The sequence below is a fragment of the Mustela nivalis genome, assembly GCF_964662115.1.
Source record: "Mustela nivalis genome assembly, chromosome: 16".
Classification (NCBI taxonomy): domain Eukaryota; kingdom Metazoa; phylum Chordata; class Mammalia; order Carnivora; family Mustelidae; genus Mustela; species Mustela nivalis.
The window spans coordinates 48,699,561-48,717,273 of record NC_139035.1 but is presented as its reverse complement, the minus strand read 5'-3'; the positions used below and the strand labels follow the sequence as shown (position 1 = coordinate 48,717,273).

The following is a 17,713-nucleotide window of genomic DNA, read 5'->3' as shown; positions in this document are numbered from 1 at the left end:
CAGTAGCATAAAAGATAAGGGAGGTGTTTTTGTTTTCTGCGGGGGTTTTTTGTTTTGTTTTGCTTTTTGTTTTAATGCTTAGTCTCATAACATGTTTAGTGGAGGGATTGATTGAGAAACAAGGAGATACAAAATTTCTTTGCAGTAATTAAATGGAAGTATTTATTATGTAAAGGAATTCTAATATTATTTGTCAATTTTTATTCTTTTAAAGGAAGGTGCATCGGCCCGTAAGACTCAGACTCCTGCAGCACAGCCAGTACCAAGACCAGGTGAAATACAAAACTTCAGAATTTTTTTGTTTGTTTGTTTTTTAATTGTCACATTTTTTTTTGATACTACAATGCTTTGAAGGAATTGAAATTTTACTTTAATATAAAGTAATATAGGAACATTTACTTGAACAAATAGAGTTGAAGAGTTAAATTTTTTTAAGAAAATGTTTGTAAGATCTTAGAAAAATGTTTTAAAAAACTATGTATATGTACACATCCCCTCACCAGTTTCTTGTTCGAGGTACATATGGATGTGATTTTTCCTCCTCTGTCGGAAGCACAGCATTATAATTTTAATAGACTGTTCAGCAGCTTTGATGCTTAGAATTTCAGATGTCTATGTTCTTGAACATACAAGATTTTGTAATCAGTTCTGTAAAATGTGTGGTAAACATAAGCATTACTGAAGCTATTTCGGAAATATTTTTCTTCTCTATTCCTAGTTTCTAAAAAGGTTGATCTTTATAAGTGCATGTAGAGACCAACAATATATTCATTTTAGGTGTTTTGGGTTTGATTTTGGTGTTTTTACATTTAGTGTACTTAAAGTGTTAGGCTGTACCTTTTCTTCTTTTACCTCATCAGTGGTTTTGAAAATGGCTATGAAGAAAATGAATAGGATTGGAAATGCACAGGCCAGAATTTAATTGGGTGCTCTTCCTCTTAAATTTGGCAGTATCAATAGTGCAGAATTGGTTGTCTTTTTATTCATAGTATGTTTACAAGCTAACTCTAAAATTATGTAAATTATACATACTAAATACTTCTGGAAGCACTTTAGAAGTACAGTATTATGAATATATGTGGCTTATAGTGGGATTATTTTTATATCAGAATGTGTCCTGGATCCATATATCTGGATTTTGACATGAGTAGTATTTACTTTTTCTTTTTCTTTCATTCTTCCTTCCTTCCTTTCTTTCTTTCTTTCTTTTTTTTTATGACAGTGGATTTGTTTGGAAACTTTATCATTCCTGTTTTTGCGGACGAGTGGAGAAGAGAAGGACTTCATTAGCCATTTGTTAACTTTGGAGCACACTGGATAAATTTATTTCAGATAACAGGACTGTGGCACTGTTTATTAAGTACCGAGGACCTTAATCAAAAGCCATATTAAGAGTATAAGGAAGAGCAATTAAATTCAATAAATGTTAGTTGAATGCCTTCCATGTATGTACTCAGGGCCAGAAACTAGAAAAAGGAGTTCTTTTCAGGAAGGAAGAAAAAGTGAAGGCAATAGGAATTGCTGTACTCAGTTGGGCCTGAACAATACAAACTGTGCAGTAGAGGGGTATTGTAGAGGCAGATGACTGTTACAGGACTGTGCTTCTTTGGGGCGGTGGGATGGGAGGCTGTAGTTGGTCAGTCTCCAGAAGGTCACAGGAGAAATGCAGAATTGGTGTAAGAGGGGAGAAATCACCCCTGGAGTTTTCTAATGCACTTTTGTGTTGTATAATGTAAAATTGTCATTTCACGTTTTCTCAAAATCATTTGGTAGACAAGCAGAGGGGTAGGGGAGGCACTGATATCTAAATAAATCAGGTTGTTCAAATGTACCATGTGATAAAATGAAGTTAACGGAGCTGGATTCTATCAGTCAGTTTTGTGACCTTGGGGAAGATCATATGTAAACTATGGAGTTCTGAGTCTTTTCAACTCTTAATATTTTATCATTCTTTTTCAACTGTTCTATCAAGGTACCCTGGTGATTAAACTGATTGAAATTAATGTGAATTAATATCTCAACACATATTCTGATGCCCATCCATGTGAGATCTCCTCTTCCTTTTCCACAAGTTTTTAGCACTCATCTATGAATAAAAACTCATTTTAGTGGATGTTCAGCAGTTTCTCACCTTTGTCTTGATTAGTGAATTTTTCTTTTGCTGTAGAAATGTTTTTTGTATTTGCCTATGGGATGCTGCCCAGTTTTGAAGAGATAACTGTGTAATATATGACATGTTCACTTATGCTGTCTTTTCAAAATTAAAAAAATATATGAATGCTCAAAACCTATTTGGCAGTATAATATGTTATAGATGAGAATTTAGCCATTCATAACATTTATTTGTAGGTAGAGTTCGAATCATTCGAAAATGAAGGACTGAACCACCGTTTTGTTTACCTCTTCAGTGGGGCAACTCAAATACTGAGTGCCATTATTGATTACTTTTTTCCTTTTTATTATTATTATTATTTTTAAAATATTTTATTTATTTATTTGACAGAGAGATCACAAGTGGGCAGAGAGTCAGGCAGAGAGAGAGAGGGGAAAGCAGGCTCCCCGCTGAGCAGGGAGTCCGGTGCGGGGCTCCATCCCAGGACCCTGAGATCATGACCTGAGCTGAAGGCAGAGGCTTAACCCACTGAGCCACCCAGGCGCCCTCCTTTTTATTATTCTTTCACCACATGTTTATCTAGCACTAATTGTGCCAGGCAAGTCCCTGGGTAAATTTGATACTTGAAAGTATCTACAATTATTCTCAACTTCTAAATATTTATTTGGAGAATGTAACTAACAAAAAGCACCTGTTTTTCAGTGGATTAGGAAGGATAAGCCTTTGATAAGCCATAGTCCTGTACCTTACTGTCATTTTCTTTCTAGGTTAAATCTCTTACCCATATCCTTGCTTCCTGCCTCTTTCTTATGCATGTACAGTGCATATTTTATTTCTCCAGCTTTAATTTTTTACTTTTATTTCATAGATTGCCTGAAATGGGTAGGTGAACTGTAACTCGTTTGTCTGCTTTACATATAAGATTGATAGAGAGAATTAGCCATTTGTATATTTTATTTATTTATCTATTACTTATTTAATTTTTAAAATATTTACTTGAGAGGGAGTGTGAAAGAGAGATCACTAGCAGGTGGAAGGGTAGGGGGAGAAGCAACTCACTGCTGAGCAGGGAGCCTGATGCACGGCTCGATCCCAGGATCCTGGGATCATGACCTGAGTTGAAGGCAGAGGTTTAACTGACTGAGCCACCCAGGTGCCCCACCCCTTGTATATTTTAAAAATATTGTGCTGGTTCTGGTATCTCATTCCATAGTATTACGTCTATGCTGATGATTTTCAAATTTGTATCTCCAAATCAGACATCTCTTCTTATCTCTGGTATCTCGTATAAATTGTCTAATATTTGGATATGCCATAGGCATCTTAAAACTGATGTAAAACCTCTGTTGCCTGAACTTTTCCCCCAAGTGTCTTCTTCATGAATAAACGGCACCACTATAAACTCTGTTTCTTGAGCAAAAAAATTCAGGCATTACTCTTCATTATTCACTTTCCACATTTGCTTATTGCTCTCATCTAATAGGTCAGTAACTTCTGTCAGATTTACATTTTCTGTGTTTCAGATTTGTCTCTTTATCTCTACGACAAGAATTTAAGTCTAAACCATTATCATTTCTCTAGACCAGTGCTTCTTGAAGTGTTAGTCCATGACCTATTTCTGGCTTCCAACAAGATGCATATAGAAATTGAGAGTACAGTACTATCACAACATCCAAGTCCATGATCATTTTCTAGTAATTCATTGTTACTGCATTTTATTCACTTGACCTTGGAAATTTCAAATATTAAAAAAAAAAAACCCACCTCTTATCTTTACACTTAATTTGAGTAGCACCACTGTGTGGACTGTTTTTAATAATCTTGAGCTTTCTTCTTTCATGCTTGTCCCCTTTTGATCCTTTATCTCAATCTTTTGTTTTTCTTTTCCAGAAGATGTGAAATGAAAATCAAATTATGTCGCTTTGTGGCTTAAAAATTACAGGGTTTTCCAGTGGCATTTACTTACAAACCTAATGTTGCCTGGAAAATGTGTGTGTGTGTGTGTGTGTGTGTGTGTGTGTGTGTGTGTGTGTGTATTTTTCCGTTTGAAAGCATATATTTTTAACCTCATTTCCTGCCATTCTTTCTTTTGTCCCTGTAGTCTATACATTTGCAGTTCCTTAAGCACAGCAGTTTCTTCCTGTCTTTGGCATTTGCTCACATTTCCACCCCTCAGCGGGCTGTTCTTCACTTATTCCTTGCACAATGGCTCCTTTTCATCATTGAAATCTGAGCTTAAATGCCACTTCTTTGAGAGGCTTTCTCTGCGCGTTCTTTCCAAAGGACACTTTTCTGTCAATTGTACGTGCTTTTTGTTTCTTAATAATTGAATGTTCAAACTTGTTTAAATATGTTTGTATGCTTACTTATTTATGGTCTGACTCCCCTACTTTACTGAAGGGTTTTTGAGGGCAGTGACTATTTCTGTTTTATTTACAATAATAAGAGGGCCTTGTGCATAAGGCTCTGAATATTTAAGTGAAGACTAATTATATTAGAAATCATACATAGCAATCAATAATAATTACTTATTCTCAGCTTGTAAATTTTCAGTCATGGAATTTGCTGAAGGTAGTGGTAGTATTAGTGGTACTAGGAGCAGTAGCATTTAGGATGAGCTGCTATAGCCACAGGGTTCGCTAAATATTAAATATGAGCCAAGATCTGATTAAGGACTTAACCAGCATTGTTGTTTTTAAGATTCTTACAGCAGTTTCAAGATGTAGAAACTATTATTACTGATTTATAGTTGAGGACAACTGAGACTGAATGAATGGTCTATCAATTCAGCTTACAACGGTAATTTGCCCAGGAAGTGGCAAAATGTAGATAGGAATTGAGGTAATCTGAGTACAGATTTTTCCTCTTAATCACTGTGCCTTATGAACTGTGTTATTCTGCCCTTTTTTCCCCTTTCTCCCACTTTAAATCAAACTTAATATAGTGTGTTTGTCATTGTGTCTGGACCTTGGTCCTGATTTAACTAGGGAACTTATTTATATTCTTATGTAATTATTGTTTTTGCTATGTTTCTCAATTTTAATATGTGTGCTTTCATATTTTATCTTTTTCTTACATGGGGTCTTCTCACCCTTGACTTTAGTGAATCTTTTCCTAAATTCCTCAGTCTATTGTGGGCTTCTTTAACCAAACCAGTGGTATTTCAAGCAAAGAGTTCTTTTTTCTTGTTTCCCTTACTCATTTTTTTTTTTTAAGCAAGTCCTGTCTCCTGTTTATCCATGTATCTAGCCATCCTGTCATTACTTTACCCCTCCAACAAATACCAAATATTTACTGAGAATATATTATATTCCAAATGATGTTATCTAGCTAATCAGGTCTTTTCCTTGAGTCCTATTTTTAAAAATGTTTGAGAAAGCTTTAGTATTTTTTTCTTAACAAGTAGAAAGAAAGAGAACACTAATAAATATGTATATGCATGAACTTGTATTTAATATATATTTCTCTCCTTTATGGGACTGGAAAAATCATACTACTGGACTCCATAAAATTTTATCACAGTAAATAGCTGTAGAAAGGATTACAAAGTATTAAGTTAAAATGTAGCATTTTACTGCCTTAAAAAAGAACATATTCCAAAAATGAGTTGTATCCCCTTTAAAAATAGTAATCTGTTTTTAACAACTGATGTTGAGTGAGAATTTTAAATCTCCTAAATTTTTATTTTTGTGATTTAAGGAAGTGGAAATTTTAATATAGTACATGACAGAAAGCCATCAGTAAATTTTTTTGTATGTGTGTAAATTCTGAAAATTGAATGTACAGCACTTTTAGATTCTAAAACATAATAGTCTTGAACCAGGCTGATGTTGCTGTTATTATGCCAACACCTATTTCCATTATAAAGTCTATTATATAGACAAATAATAAAAAAAAGAATATTTGTATTTTTTAACATAACATTCACAATTTTTAACTTGAATTTCAGTTAGCTAGCATATAGTAAGTACATCATTAGTTTCAGATGTAGAGTTCAATAATTCATCATTTGCATGTTACACCCAGCACTCACCACATCATGTGCCTTCAATGCCCATCACCCAGTTACTCCCATCTCCCCACCCACATCTCCCACATTCACAATTATTAATAATATGGGCAACTGGGTGGCTTAGTCAGTTGAGTGTTCGACTCCTGGTTTTAGCTCAGGTCATGATCTTGTGGTCATGAGGTTGAGCCCCACATCAGGCTCTATGCTCAGCACTGACTCTGCTTCAGTTTCTCTCTCCCTCTGCCTCCTGCTCTCGCTCGATTTCTCCTCCCCCCAAATAAATAAATAAAATGTTAAAAAAAGGGGGGGGGCAATTTAAGATAATATAGACCTGCCCATGACTCATTGCCTATAATCTTCTTCTAATGAAAAAACAAATATGAAAAGAGAGAGAAATGGTAAGAAGTATTTTAGGTCTTAGTTCCCAATAATGCCTTTCTTTTCCCTCCCAGATAGTTAAACACATTTCCTCCTTCCAGCCTATCACCCAGTGTTACATGTTTTTGCATTTACTGCATTGGCTATCATTTAATTAAGAAACTATACTGCTTTTGCTAGACTATAATATCTGTTAATGTAGATACTCAAGAGTTTAGCAGCGTAGTATATCCACTTTGTTACAATATATTGTTATATAATGGTAAGGCATTTTAATGTTTTTGTGAAACAGAGAAATTGAGAAGATTGGTATTATTTGGAAAGATTGCAATATGTTTTAAAACTTTATAACTAGTCATATGTAATTTAAATTTTTAGGCCTTAGTTGCTTTGTAACTTTGAAAATAAGAATGTTATTTTGTAACAATCATTTTTTTCCCCTCTCTTAACAGTTTCTCAAGCAAGACCTCCCCCAAATCAGAAGAAAGGTGAGATTATGCATATAAGTTTAAACTTATTTTATTTTTTATTTTTTTCTTTTTAAAGATTTTATTTATTTATTTGACACAGATAGAGAGAGAGCAAGAGAGGGAATACAAGCTGGGGGAGTGGGAAAGGGAGAAGCAGACTCCCTGCTGAGCAGGGAACCCAATGCAGGGCTCAATCGCAGGACCCTGGGATCATGACCTAAGCTGAAGGCAGACCCTTAACATACTGAGCCACCCAGGTGTGCCTGATTTTAAAATTATTTTATTTTTAAGATTTTATTTATTTATTTGACAGAGAGATCATAAGCAGGCAGAGCGAGAGGGGGAAGCAGGCTCCCCTCTAAGCAGAGAGCCCAATGAGGGGCTCGATCCCAGGACCCTGAGACCATGACCTGAGCCGAAGGCAGAGGCTTAACCCTCTGAGCCACCCAGGCGCCCCAGCATTTGACTCTTGATCATCATGAATTTGAGCCCCATGTTGGATATAGAGATTACTAAAATAAAGATAAAACTTAAAAATTTTTTAAATAGAAAGTAAAAGTGAGTAAGCCAGATTACAAAACGAAGGCTGATATTATGCTTGTGCAGTTATATCAGATGTTTGTTCACGGTATCCATTCTGATTAGTCTGTACTCAGGTCATACTGATTACTAAATATTTTGAATATTATTGTTGACTTAAATATTTCTTTAGCTCAAAGGAGTTAAGATTATAAATTTATTAATTACAAAAGTAACTATATTTCTTTTAATAGTAACATATTTGCTACCTTTATAATTTTGTCTTTATAGGATCTCGAACACCCATTATCATAATTCCTGCAGCTACCACCTCTTTAATAACCATGCTTAATGCAAAGGACCTTCTACAAGACCTGAAGTAAGTAATTTGTTAAAGTGTCGTTTTCATTGGATATGGAGATGTCTTTGAGAATTAGTAGTTAAGAATCTGATATTCCTTATTTGGAGAAAACGATTTCAGCTTCTGTGCTATAGGCTTTATAGATAGTCTGAAGTATAATTTTCAGAGCAGAGTACAGAGTACTTGAACAGTGCAGGGGTTTGCGGTACCGATCCCCCACACAATCAAAAATTTACATCGAGCTTTTGACTCCTGCAGAAACTTAACTCGTAATAGCCTATTGTTGATGGATGCCTTAATGATAACATAAGTAATATGTAACATAACAGTCTATTAACACATATTTTGTATGTTATATGTATTATATAATGTTTTGTACAATACAGTAAGCTAGAAAGAAATGTTAAAAAATCACAAGGAAGAGAAAATACATTATTGTATTTTTTTAAGAGATTTGGCTTATTTATTTGAGAGAGAGAGCAAGCATGAGCCATGTGGGATGGAGGGCAGAGAGGGAGGGAGAAGCAGACTCTGATGAGGGCACCCGATGTGGGGCTCAGTCCTAGGACCCTGCGACCATGACCTGAGCTTAAGGCAGATGCTAATGAGCTGAGCCACCAGGCGCCTGAGTTGCATTTATGTGGCAGGCGGAAATCCTGAAATCCTGTGTATAAGTGGACCCATGCACTTTAAACCAGTGTTGTTTAGGGGTCCACTGTATAGTCTTTTCTCTCTGGATCCTTTAGGGAAAATAGGGAAAGTTTTGGCACAATTTCTAATGAAAAGGATACTATTATGTTAATTTTTAATATGAATTGTTTTTATTTTTTTCTGAAGAGCTTGAGGAAGTTCTAAAACAAATTCCAGTTCTCTCCCTCTCCCCTTCTCCAAGTAGTAGTAAAGAATGGGAAAAGTGGGGCACCTAGATGGTTCAGTCGTTAAGCAGGTGCCCTAGGTTCAGGTCATGATCCCAGGGTCCTGGGATTGAGCCCCACATCTGGCTCCCTGCTCAGAGGGAAGCCTGCTTCTCCCTCACCCACTGCTGCTGCTTCTATTTCCTTTCTTGCTGTGTCTCTGTCAAATAAGTAAAATCTTTAAAAAAAAAAAGATAGATTGGGAAAAGTGATAAAAAGTTCTGTATATATTGTTTACCCTGGGTGTAGGGGATGGTGGAGGTTGGGAATATAGTTTACCCTAGAAATTAGTAAAATTTAATTGAAGTTAAAATGAAACCTATATCCTATGTTAAAATTCTTAGATACTTAGCTTCCAGAAATTTTTTTTATTGAGATATAGTTTATTTGACATTATTATTAATTCTGAGTATACAGTGTAAGAATTTAGTATTTGTATATATCGCAGAGTGATCACCACAGAAGTCCAGTTAACATCCATCACCATACATAGTTGCAAAATGTTTTTCTTGTGATGACAACTTTAAAATTCCATTCTCCTGACTACTTTCAAATATGCAATGCAGTATTATTAACTGTAATCAATGTGTTGTACTTTACATCCCTAGGATGTATTTATTTGGTAACTAGAAATGAGTACCATTTTCATTTGTAACTGGAATTTTGTACCTGAAATTTTTAGTCTTTCTCTCCCTTCCTCATTTCCTGTTTAAAATGAATATAATCACAGTTACACTCAAACTGCTCTAATAAACACACATCATGGTGTGTACATAATCTCTCCCCTATCCAACCAGCTTCAGACTTTAAGTATTTTCTAGAAGTATTTAGTTTTTAGTTAGTATGAATAGGTGTGCCACTTTCAGAGATCATGATGAGTTTTTTAAAATCTTTATACTTCTTGTATTGGCTGTCATTTACAGAGGAAAAATGGCAGGGTTAAAATTGTTTTAAATAACTTTCAGTTATATGTACATTTGCAAGGCTCAAAATTAGCCATGGTTAAGTGATTTTCAGAATGCTGTCAAGTTTTTGAGCATTATTACTAGCACGGCAGATAATCCGTGGTTTCGCTAGTAATTTCTGGATGTCCGCTTTTGCTAATGACAAGGATATCCACCTTGCTTGCTTCTCATTGTAAATGTCATATGCTAGATTCTCATGATGATGATTTGTGCTATTGGTGTTGTTTTTTGTTTGCATCTGTGAATTGTGGGTGGACCTTGTTCTAAGTTATTACAATTTAACATAGTATACATTATCTTGAATTAATAGTCTTTCATTTAAAACTGAAAAATGTGTGTGGGCAAGGCACTGTGTCATGTATGTCTGCATGGTGGGGTGGTGGCAGCACAGGTGTTTCAGCCGCCTTGTTCAGCTAAGCTATGCTTGTCTCCTTTTTAACAAGTTCATTTTCTCTTTGCCTGTGTGATACTAGACTTAATAAATTAAATACAATCATTTTATTATTTTTTTTTTAACGATTTCTTTTGTCCGAGAGAGTGAGTGAGAGAACACAAGCAGGGGAAGCAGCAGGCAGAGGGAGAAGCCAGGTGTCCCACTAAGCAAGGAGCCCAGTGTGGGTCTTGATCCCAGGACCCTTAGATCATGACCCAAACCAAAGGCAGATGTTTAACTGGCTGAGCCACCCAGGCATCCCAAAATACAGTCATTTTAATAAAATACTTTCAAGGGGAAAATTTGTTTTCCCTCTTCCCACATACAGACCCATGAGTTAATACAAGAGAATAATTTCTAAACATTTATTGCGGAATTCATATAGTTTAAATATAGTAAAATGTATTTGAAGAAAAAGCGGTCACCCTATCCTATAGTGTTGTTTCGATTTTTGTCAGTCATGCTGATTATTAAAATGGGTAAATTGTTTACAGACTCACTTAAACACTGCTGGATATTTAGCATTTTAAGATTGTTCATTCTGCTTTTCATCAGGTAGGTGAAAGAAAAAGGAAAGCCCAACACTATATATTCTACATAATGTTTTAGAGGATAAGAGTGGTGTGTGTTATGGTCATTAGTTGTAGAGAAAGGGCTTAAAGGTATTCTGTTACAACCTTTTCCTAGTATTTGGTACTCTCTAATGGTGCTTATTAAATAGGAATCATCAGATTGTCCAATTACCTTATGTAATTAGTGATTAAGTCTTGGCATTTGTTATTTATTTAGAGTTTTGCTCACTAAGTTTTAATTATTTGAAGAAATTCTGGATTGAAGACATCCCTTACTTACAGAATGATTTTTATAAATTTGCTTTTGTTGGGTGCCACAGGGAATATGACAAGTCTAAAGTTGATTTTTATTTGTTTTTTTTTTATTTTTTATTAATTTTTTTGACAATTTTATCTACTTGAGAGAGAGAGCATGAGCAGGGGTTGGGGGGAGAGGGCAGAAGCAGGGATCCCAAAGTGGAGCTGGATCCCAGGACCCCAGGATCATGACCTGAATTGAAGGCAGACTCTTAACCTACTGAACTGCCAAGCACCCCTTAAAGTTGATTTTTATGTTAAATTATCAATTCGAGGATTTCTAGTCCACCAGCATAGCATAAATTCAAATGCATAGTAGACCAGAGTGACATTGGGGTAGGCTCTTGGCTGACAAATTATTGAGGACTCCATTTTCCTCCCCTACACTATAGCCAGATCACGATGGATACACGTCCTTAAAACTTACTTGGAATTTTTTTCCCCTAGTTTATCCTTTTGTTGATTGTTTACCTCATGTAAGGTTCCATTTCTAGTTCTTTGTGTCCATCCTTTGTGTGGGTGGTAAAAACCAAGTCTCAAGTAAGTGTTCCTGTCTTCCGTTTTCATCCACTGCAGCACCAGTGATTTCTGGCCCATGACTATTTTCTTTCCAGCTCAGATATACATTTCAGGTATTTGTTATATTTTATCTGACATTTCTTGGAAGGGTTTTTATAATGATTGGAACTGGAATTTTATAAGGTGTATTTAATCTGTCTGTACTTAGTTCATTCAACACTACAGAGCAATAACTAAAAATCAAAGTGTTATGTAGGTAAATACACTGCAAGCTCAACCTTCTTGGAGCTCACATGATTGTGTTAGGAATCATTTGTTGTAACTGATGAGAAATAAAATATGTTCCAGCAGTTAGTATAAAACCCAATTTTAATGCCTTATTATTGAGAGTACAGTGAAAAGTATAATTTTCTTTGACATTAACTTATAAACAAATCACATCTTGAAGAAAAGTTCAGAATCAAATTAGACTCAGCAATAATATACCACCCATTAAAAACGTCATCTAGCTCCTCTCACAAATAATGTGGTGTTAGTGAGATCGTACGTAACCATAGTGATTTATGTTAATAATCTAAGGAAATACTTGACATTTACTATTTTCTAGATTTTGAGACCCAAAAAGGATCGTCAGAATACACTCTTACCTTAAATGAAAATGCTGAGAGATAAGCGTAAAGACTAATGGGTGTTGTTTGCAGAGCAGGAAATACAACCAGGTTTCCCAAGGACCAGTTTAGTTATTTTAACCTTTGATAATGGAGGTTCTTAACAAACATTCAGATTAAGTAATCGGGTTTTAGGGGCACCTGGGTGGCTCATTCAGTTAAACATCTCTTTTTTTCTTTGCAAGTGTTTTTGTTTTTTTAAGATTTTATGTATTCATTTGACTCAGAGAGAGAGAGACTACAAGCAGGGAGAGTGGCAGGGAGAAGCAGGCTCCCACAAGAGCAGGAATCCTGACGTGGGGCTTCATCCCGGGACTCTGGGATCATGACCTGAGCCAAGACAGATGCTTAAACCAACTGAGTCACTCAGGCGCCCTAAGCACCTGACTGTTGATTTCCACTCAGGTTGTGAGATGAGGGAGGTGGAGCCCAGCTTCGGGCTCGGTGCTCTGTGGGAGTCCGCTTGAGGACCACCCTCCTCTACATGCGTGCTTGCACTCTCTCTTTCTCTAAAATAAATAAATTTTAGAAAAAGAAATTGGATTTTATTCTGGAACAGAATACTCTTCTGCAATATTCAGGGCCTTATATTCACTGTTAAGTACAATAACAATATTTTGTAGTTTGATCTAACATTGAAAATTCTTGTTAAATATTTTTGGTGGTAACTAGGAAAATATTTTCAGTCAATAACATAATTAGTATCCAGGAAAATAATGTGAATGCTCTGCCTTCTTTCTCAGTAAAATAACAATGACAATTCTTGAAGAAAACAAAAGCAACCTGACCTCCAAAAAGAAAATCATAACTGCTTCTACAATAACTTATGACTAATTAAAAATGAGATACAAAATAAGTTACAAAACTTGATTTCAGGTTTTAACAAATGCAGAATTGAATTTAAGTACCTTATGAATTAAATAGCTTTATAAAAAATATAGGTAATGAGGCACAAATATATCTATACAGTATTTTTTCTTTAGTATTTGAATGAAATTTTTGCTGAACTTTTTTTTTCCATTAACAGTAGGGAAAGAAGGATTTCTGTTTTATACTTTAGACTTTTTTCATTTAGTGTTCTTACAGTGTTATGAATCACATGAATTACTTCCTCAAGTCACCTACAATTGGGTGAATAAGAAATACAATCATTTTGGCCCTCCTTGAAATTTGATAATGTAGCTGAAACTGTGTCAGACCCACACAAAAATGGATTTCATTAACTGCTATAAAAAGGTTTTTTTGGTGGTTTTTTTTAGCATTCTTATGTCTTCTTTCCACATTCTAATGAATATACAAGTGCAGTTTTTTCATTGTTTATATTCTGTGAAGTATGATATGCATTTATATTTTTGTTTTTGTTTTGTGATGCTTTGTGTGTTTTACAATCTGGCAATCTGGCACCCAGTTGGAATTCACAGTTCCAACTAATACTTGTGACTCATTAGAGAAAAGGGCTTGTTACTTTGTTGTTATTTGGACCTCCATCTTTGAAAACAGTGTTTGTCCAATGGTGGATATTAAATAAATGTCTAAGAAACAGAAAAGGAGGGAGAAACACATTGGTAATTTGGAAAATGGCAGACTTACGTACTTGAAATTCAGGTTTTGTGTGTGTTTGTGCATTTCATTTAGTATATGTCTAATTTCAAATTCCTTCTTTGATAGTTTATCTGTATCTGGGATTTGATTTTAGGTCCTATGAAGTGTCATTATTCTTGGCATTGTATTTTTTGTACTTAATTATATTTGGATCAGGTAATTTTTAAAGCCCTTTGTAATTCTTTGATTTTTATGATTTGTAAATTCAGTATTTCCAACTCTCACAATTTTTAGTAATTGACAGCTATTTATATATATTTTTTATAAATATACCTTAATGGTTATAGAAAATTCACAGTAAGTTTTTGGAATATTAAACAACAAATTTTGCCTTTAGTTTTTCATTCTTCAGAAACTTACAGTGCTCATCTGAGGGTATTACAAATTTAAATCTTAAGTATTGTTTATAATGGAAGATAGTAAACAGTGCAAAGAAATCACAAAGAAAATTTTAGTGGTTTTCTCCTTAGACTCACAACAGAGAAACCAAACAATTAAATAGACTACATTCTTAGGATAGACTGAGCCTAATTTTTCTTCTAAGTATAAAACACTCCCTTCATTGTTTAACACCTCATTGCAACTGACATCTCCCCTACAGTTTGAGTCAGCTGGAGGCTTTGCTATGTAATTAATGCATAATTGAAACCTCCTCCACACAATTATAGTACTGGCTGTACCCCATAGCTCATTTTGGCATAGATTTTATTTGGTTTCATTTAAAATTAAGGATTTTTCAATTTTTTAGCCCTTCATAGGTAAATGAAACAAAACACAACCCACCTTAACTTTAAACATCCCTAAGTAACAAAGTTAAGGTTATATTATGAAAGTATTAAAAAGTACATTTTACATAAAATAATAAATGTGATCTTGAGAGGAGTTTTAGTAGGACTATAAGTTTATTTAAATAAAGTGATTGGATGACATGATTCTAGCCATGATGATAGCATCCCAGGACAGAGGTCCAAAGAAGAGAGATTACACATAGAGAGTGCTTCAAAAATATCTAGAGGGTTCCCCTCACATTAGTCAGATACTGTTGAGCACATTCATATGAGAAAACTACTTGAGGCTTTGGGAAGAAGCAGGCAGAACAATTACTGGAGTTTACTCAGGACCATGAGCAATTTATGTTCCCAACAGCCACAGGTAATGCAAAAGGATTCAACCACTTTGGAAAACAAATAAAGGAATCCCCCCCCCTTCCCCACCCATTACATTGAGGATACTGTTGGGCTACATTCTAGCTTCCTGTGTTGGTTCCATAAGTCACCTACTGGTGTGATAACCAATCCTATGAGGAAATCTGCTTTACCTGGTTATTTTAAGGACCATTTTAAATTTGTTCATCTGAATTTGTTCATCTAAATTTGTACATCTAGATGTAGATCTCTTGTATACCCGCCTTGAGGATTCATTATAATTAAGTGTATGGATTCGTGGGGCACTTGGGTGGGGCACTTGGGTGGCTCAGTTGGTTAAATGTCTGCCTTCAAGTCAGGTTAGGTCATGATCCCAGGGTCCTGGGATTGAGCCTTGCATTGGGTTCCCTGCTCAGTGGAGAGCCTGTTTCTTCCTCTGTCTACCACTCTTCTTGTGCTCTCTCTCTCTCTCTCTCTGTCTAAATAAATAAAATTTTTTTTTTTTTTTTTAAGGTGTATGGATTTGTGGTGGTGGGGGGTGTCAGTTCTGAGTCCTGGCCCCTTTACATTCACACCTACTCCCATCCCCCTTCTCTTCTCTTTCGGGGACTTTAAATTTTAGTAGTTCTGTTTAGTACTTTTTCAAATCTTTGGTCTTTTTATTTATTTGTTTATTTTTTAAGATTTTATTTATTTATTTGACAGAGATCACAAATAGGCAGAGAGGCAGAGAGAGAGAAGGAGGCAGACTCCCCACTGAGCAGAGAGCCCGATGCGGGTCTCAATCCCAGGACTCTGGGATCATGACCTGAGCCGAAGGCAGAGGCTTTAACCCACTGAGCCACCCAGGTGCCCCTCTTTGGTCTTTTTAAAAGTATTTTTTTCCCTCTTGTACATATCTGCAGTTGTGTTTTATAAGCTTTGATCTTTGATAATGGCATTATTAGAAGTCCTTAGTTACCTTTTTCTTTTGACGGTTGTTTCTTTCATGATACCTCTCATTGCCTTGTGTGTTTTTAGTTTTTTTTAGTACATTTAATGTTTTTCATTGTCTTCATTTACTGTTCACTTTCTTAGAATTTTTTCTGTGGAAACTCTTGAGTTCCAAAATGAAGGTGGGCAGGGGTGGGGGGAGGGGTAATCCAGAAAAAAATTTATATTTGTGTATGCTAAGTACCTGGGAGCATTGCCAGTATTACATCACTTTAAATTAAATTCTCAGTTTGAGGTTTTTAAACATCCAGACATTGTTGCTTTTTCTTTTCTCTACTTTTCAAATTCCAACTTCTTTTATTAGGAAAAAGGAAAACTATATTTTTAACCTGGGAAATAATTCATAAATTTGCTGTTTTTAAAATAATATAAAGTCTGTAATTTATTTAGCTATATCATTTATTTGAATTTTATTCTTTGATAGTACTAATAGAATTATTTCAATGGAACTGTACTTATTTAAATAGTAGTCACTTTAGTTGCATCATCACCCACACTCCTTTACTCATGGAATGTAGAGTAGAATAAATAATTGCAAATACTGGATAAGTAAATGGACATAATATTTCTCCAAATCACATACATTCATCCATCACATCCATTGTACAATTCCGGTTATATTTCTTAGAACATTTTTAGTTGTAAATGATAAATACCAACTCAGAGTAGCTTTATCAAAAAAAAAAAAAAACTTTATTGACTCAATGTGACTGAACAGTCCTGACTTCTGACACAGCTAGATTTACTGTTGAAATGATACAATCAGGAGTTGGTCTCCATCTCTCTGATTCTCCCCTTTCAGAGTCAAAGAGAACTATCAAACACTCCAGGTTACTGATCACAGTAGAAAGATAGTGCCTATTTCCCAATAACTCTAGCAAAAATTCAGATTTAAAGTCTCATTGGCCTGGCTTGGATAATGTGTTTATTTCTCAATCAAGCATTGTGGTCAGGGTGCTTAATTCTTGCCTCAAATTCAGGTGAGGGCCAATTTACAGTTCTGAGATTTGATTTTCCTTGCAGTTTCCAGGATGTTGATAACAGCTAGAGGTGAGGTACAGAAAAAAGATTAGGTACTGGGTTTATTTCAAGCTTTATGGTAAATTTAATCCCTGAGAGTCCTGACTTTTTAAAAGAAGGAAACTTCTGTTAGATTCCCTCCCTTGAGCAGAATTTGGGCTCTATTTCTTAACTCCAGGATCCTAGTGAAATATAGTTTAAAAAAATAACAAAGAAAAAGAAAAAAGCTTGAGTTTAGTTCACTTGCTAGTGCCTTCCATGGATAGAGAAGTCTACATTGTTTTTTGGGGTTGTTTTTTGGAGGGGGTCGTTTTTTTGTGGGTTTTTTGTTTTGTTTTGTTTTTTGGGTTTTTTTTTTGCTTTTGGTTGTTGGTTTGGTTGGTTGGTGGTAGTGGTTGTTTTTTTCCTCCATTTTATTTTATTTTATTTCTTTTCAGTGTTCCAACATTCATTGTTTATGTACCACACCCAGTGCTCCATGCAATACGTGCCCTCCATAATACCCACCACCAGTCTCACCTAACCCGCTTACTCCCCTCCCCTCCAAAACCCTCAGTTTGTTTCTCAGAGTCCACAGTCTCTCATGGTTTGTCTCCCCCTCCGATTTCCCCCAACTCCCTTTTCCTCTCCATCTGCCAGTGTCCTCCGCAGTTACTCCTTATGTTCCACAAGTGGATCCATCTGATGATTGACTGTTATCTGCTTGAGGAAGTCTGTATTTTTACTCTGACT

The 17,713-nt window shown here is 35.3% G+C and overlaps 1 protein-coding gene across 2 annotated transcripts in view; it reads left to right on the top strand.

Annotated features, from left to right (window-relative positions):
* The window catches only part of CDC73 (cell division cycle 73), a 122,382-nt gene that overhangs the window by 81,524 nt on the left and 23,145 nt on the right, over positions 1 to 17,713 (top strand). For both annotated transcript variants that reach the window (XM_082703946.1, XM_082703945.1), the window contains exons 11-13: positions 215 to 272; positions 6,956 to 6,991; positions 7,784 to 7,871. In XM_082703946.1, coding sequence (XP_082560072.1) covers positions 215 to 272; positions 6,956 to 6,991; positions 7,784 to 7,871 — 182 coding nt within the window. The remainder of the gene's footprint in view (positions 1 to 214; positions 273 to 6,955; positions 6,992 to 7,783; positions 7,872 to 17,713) is intronic.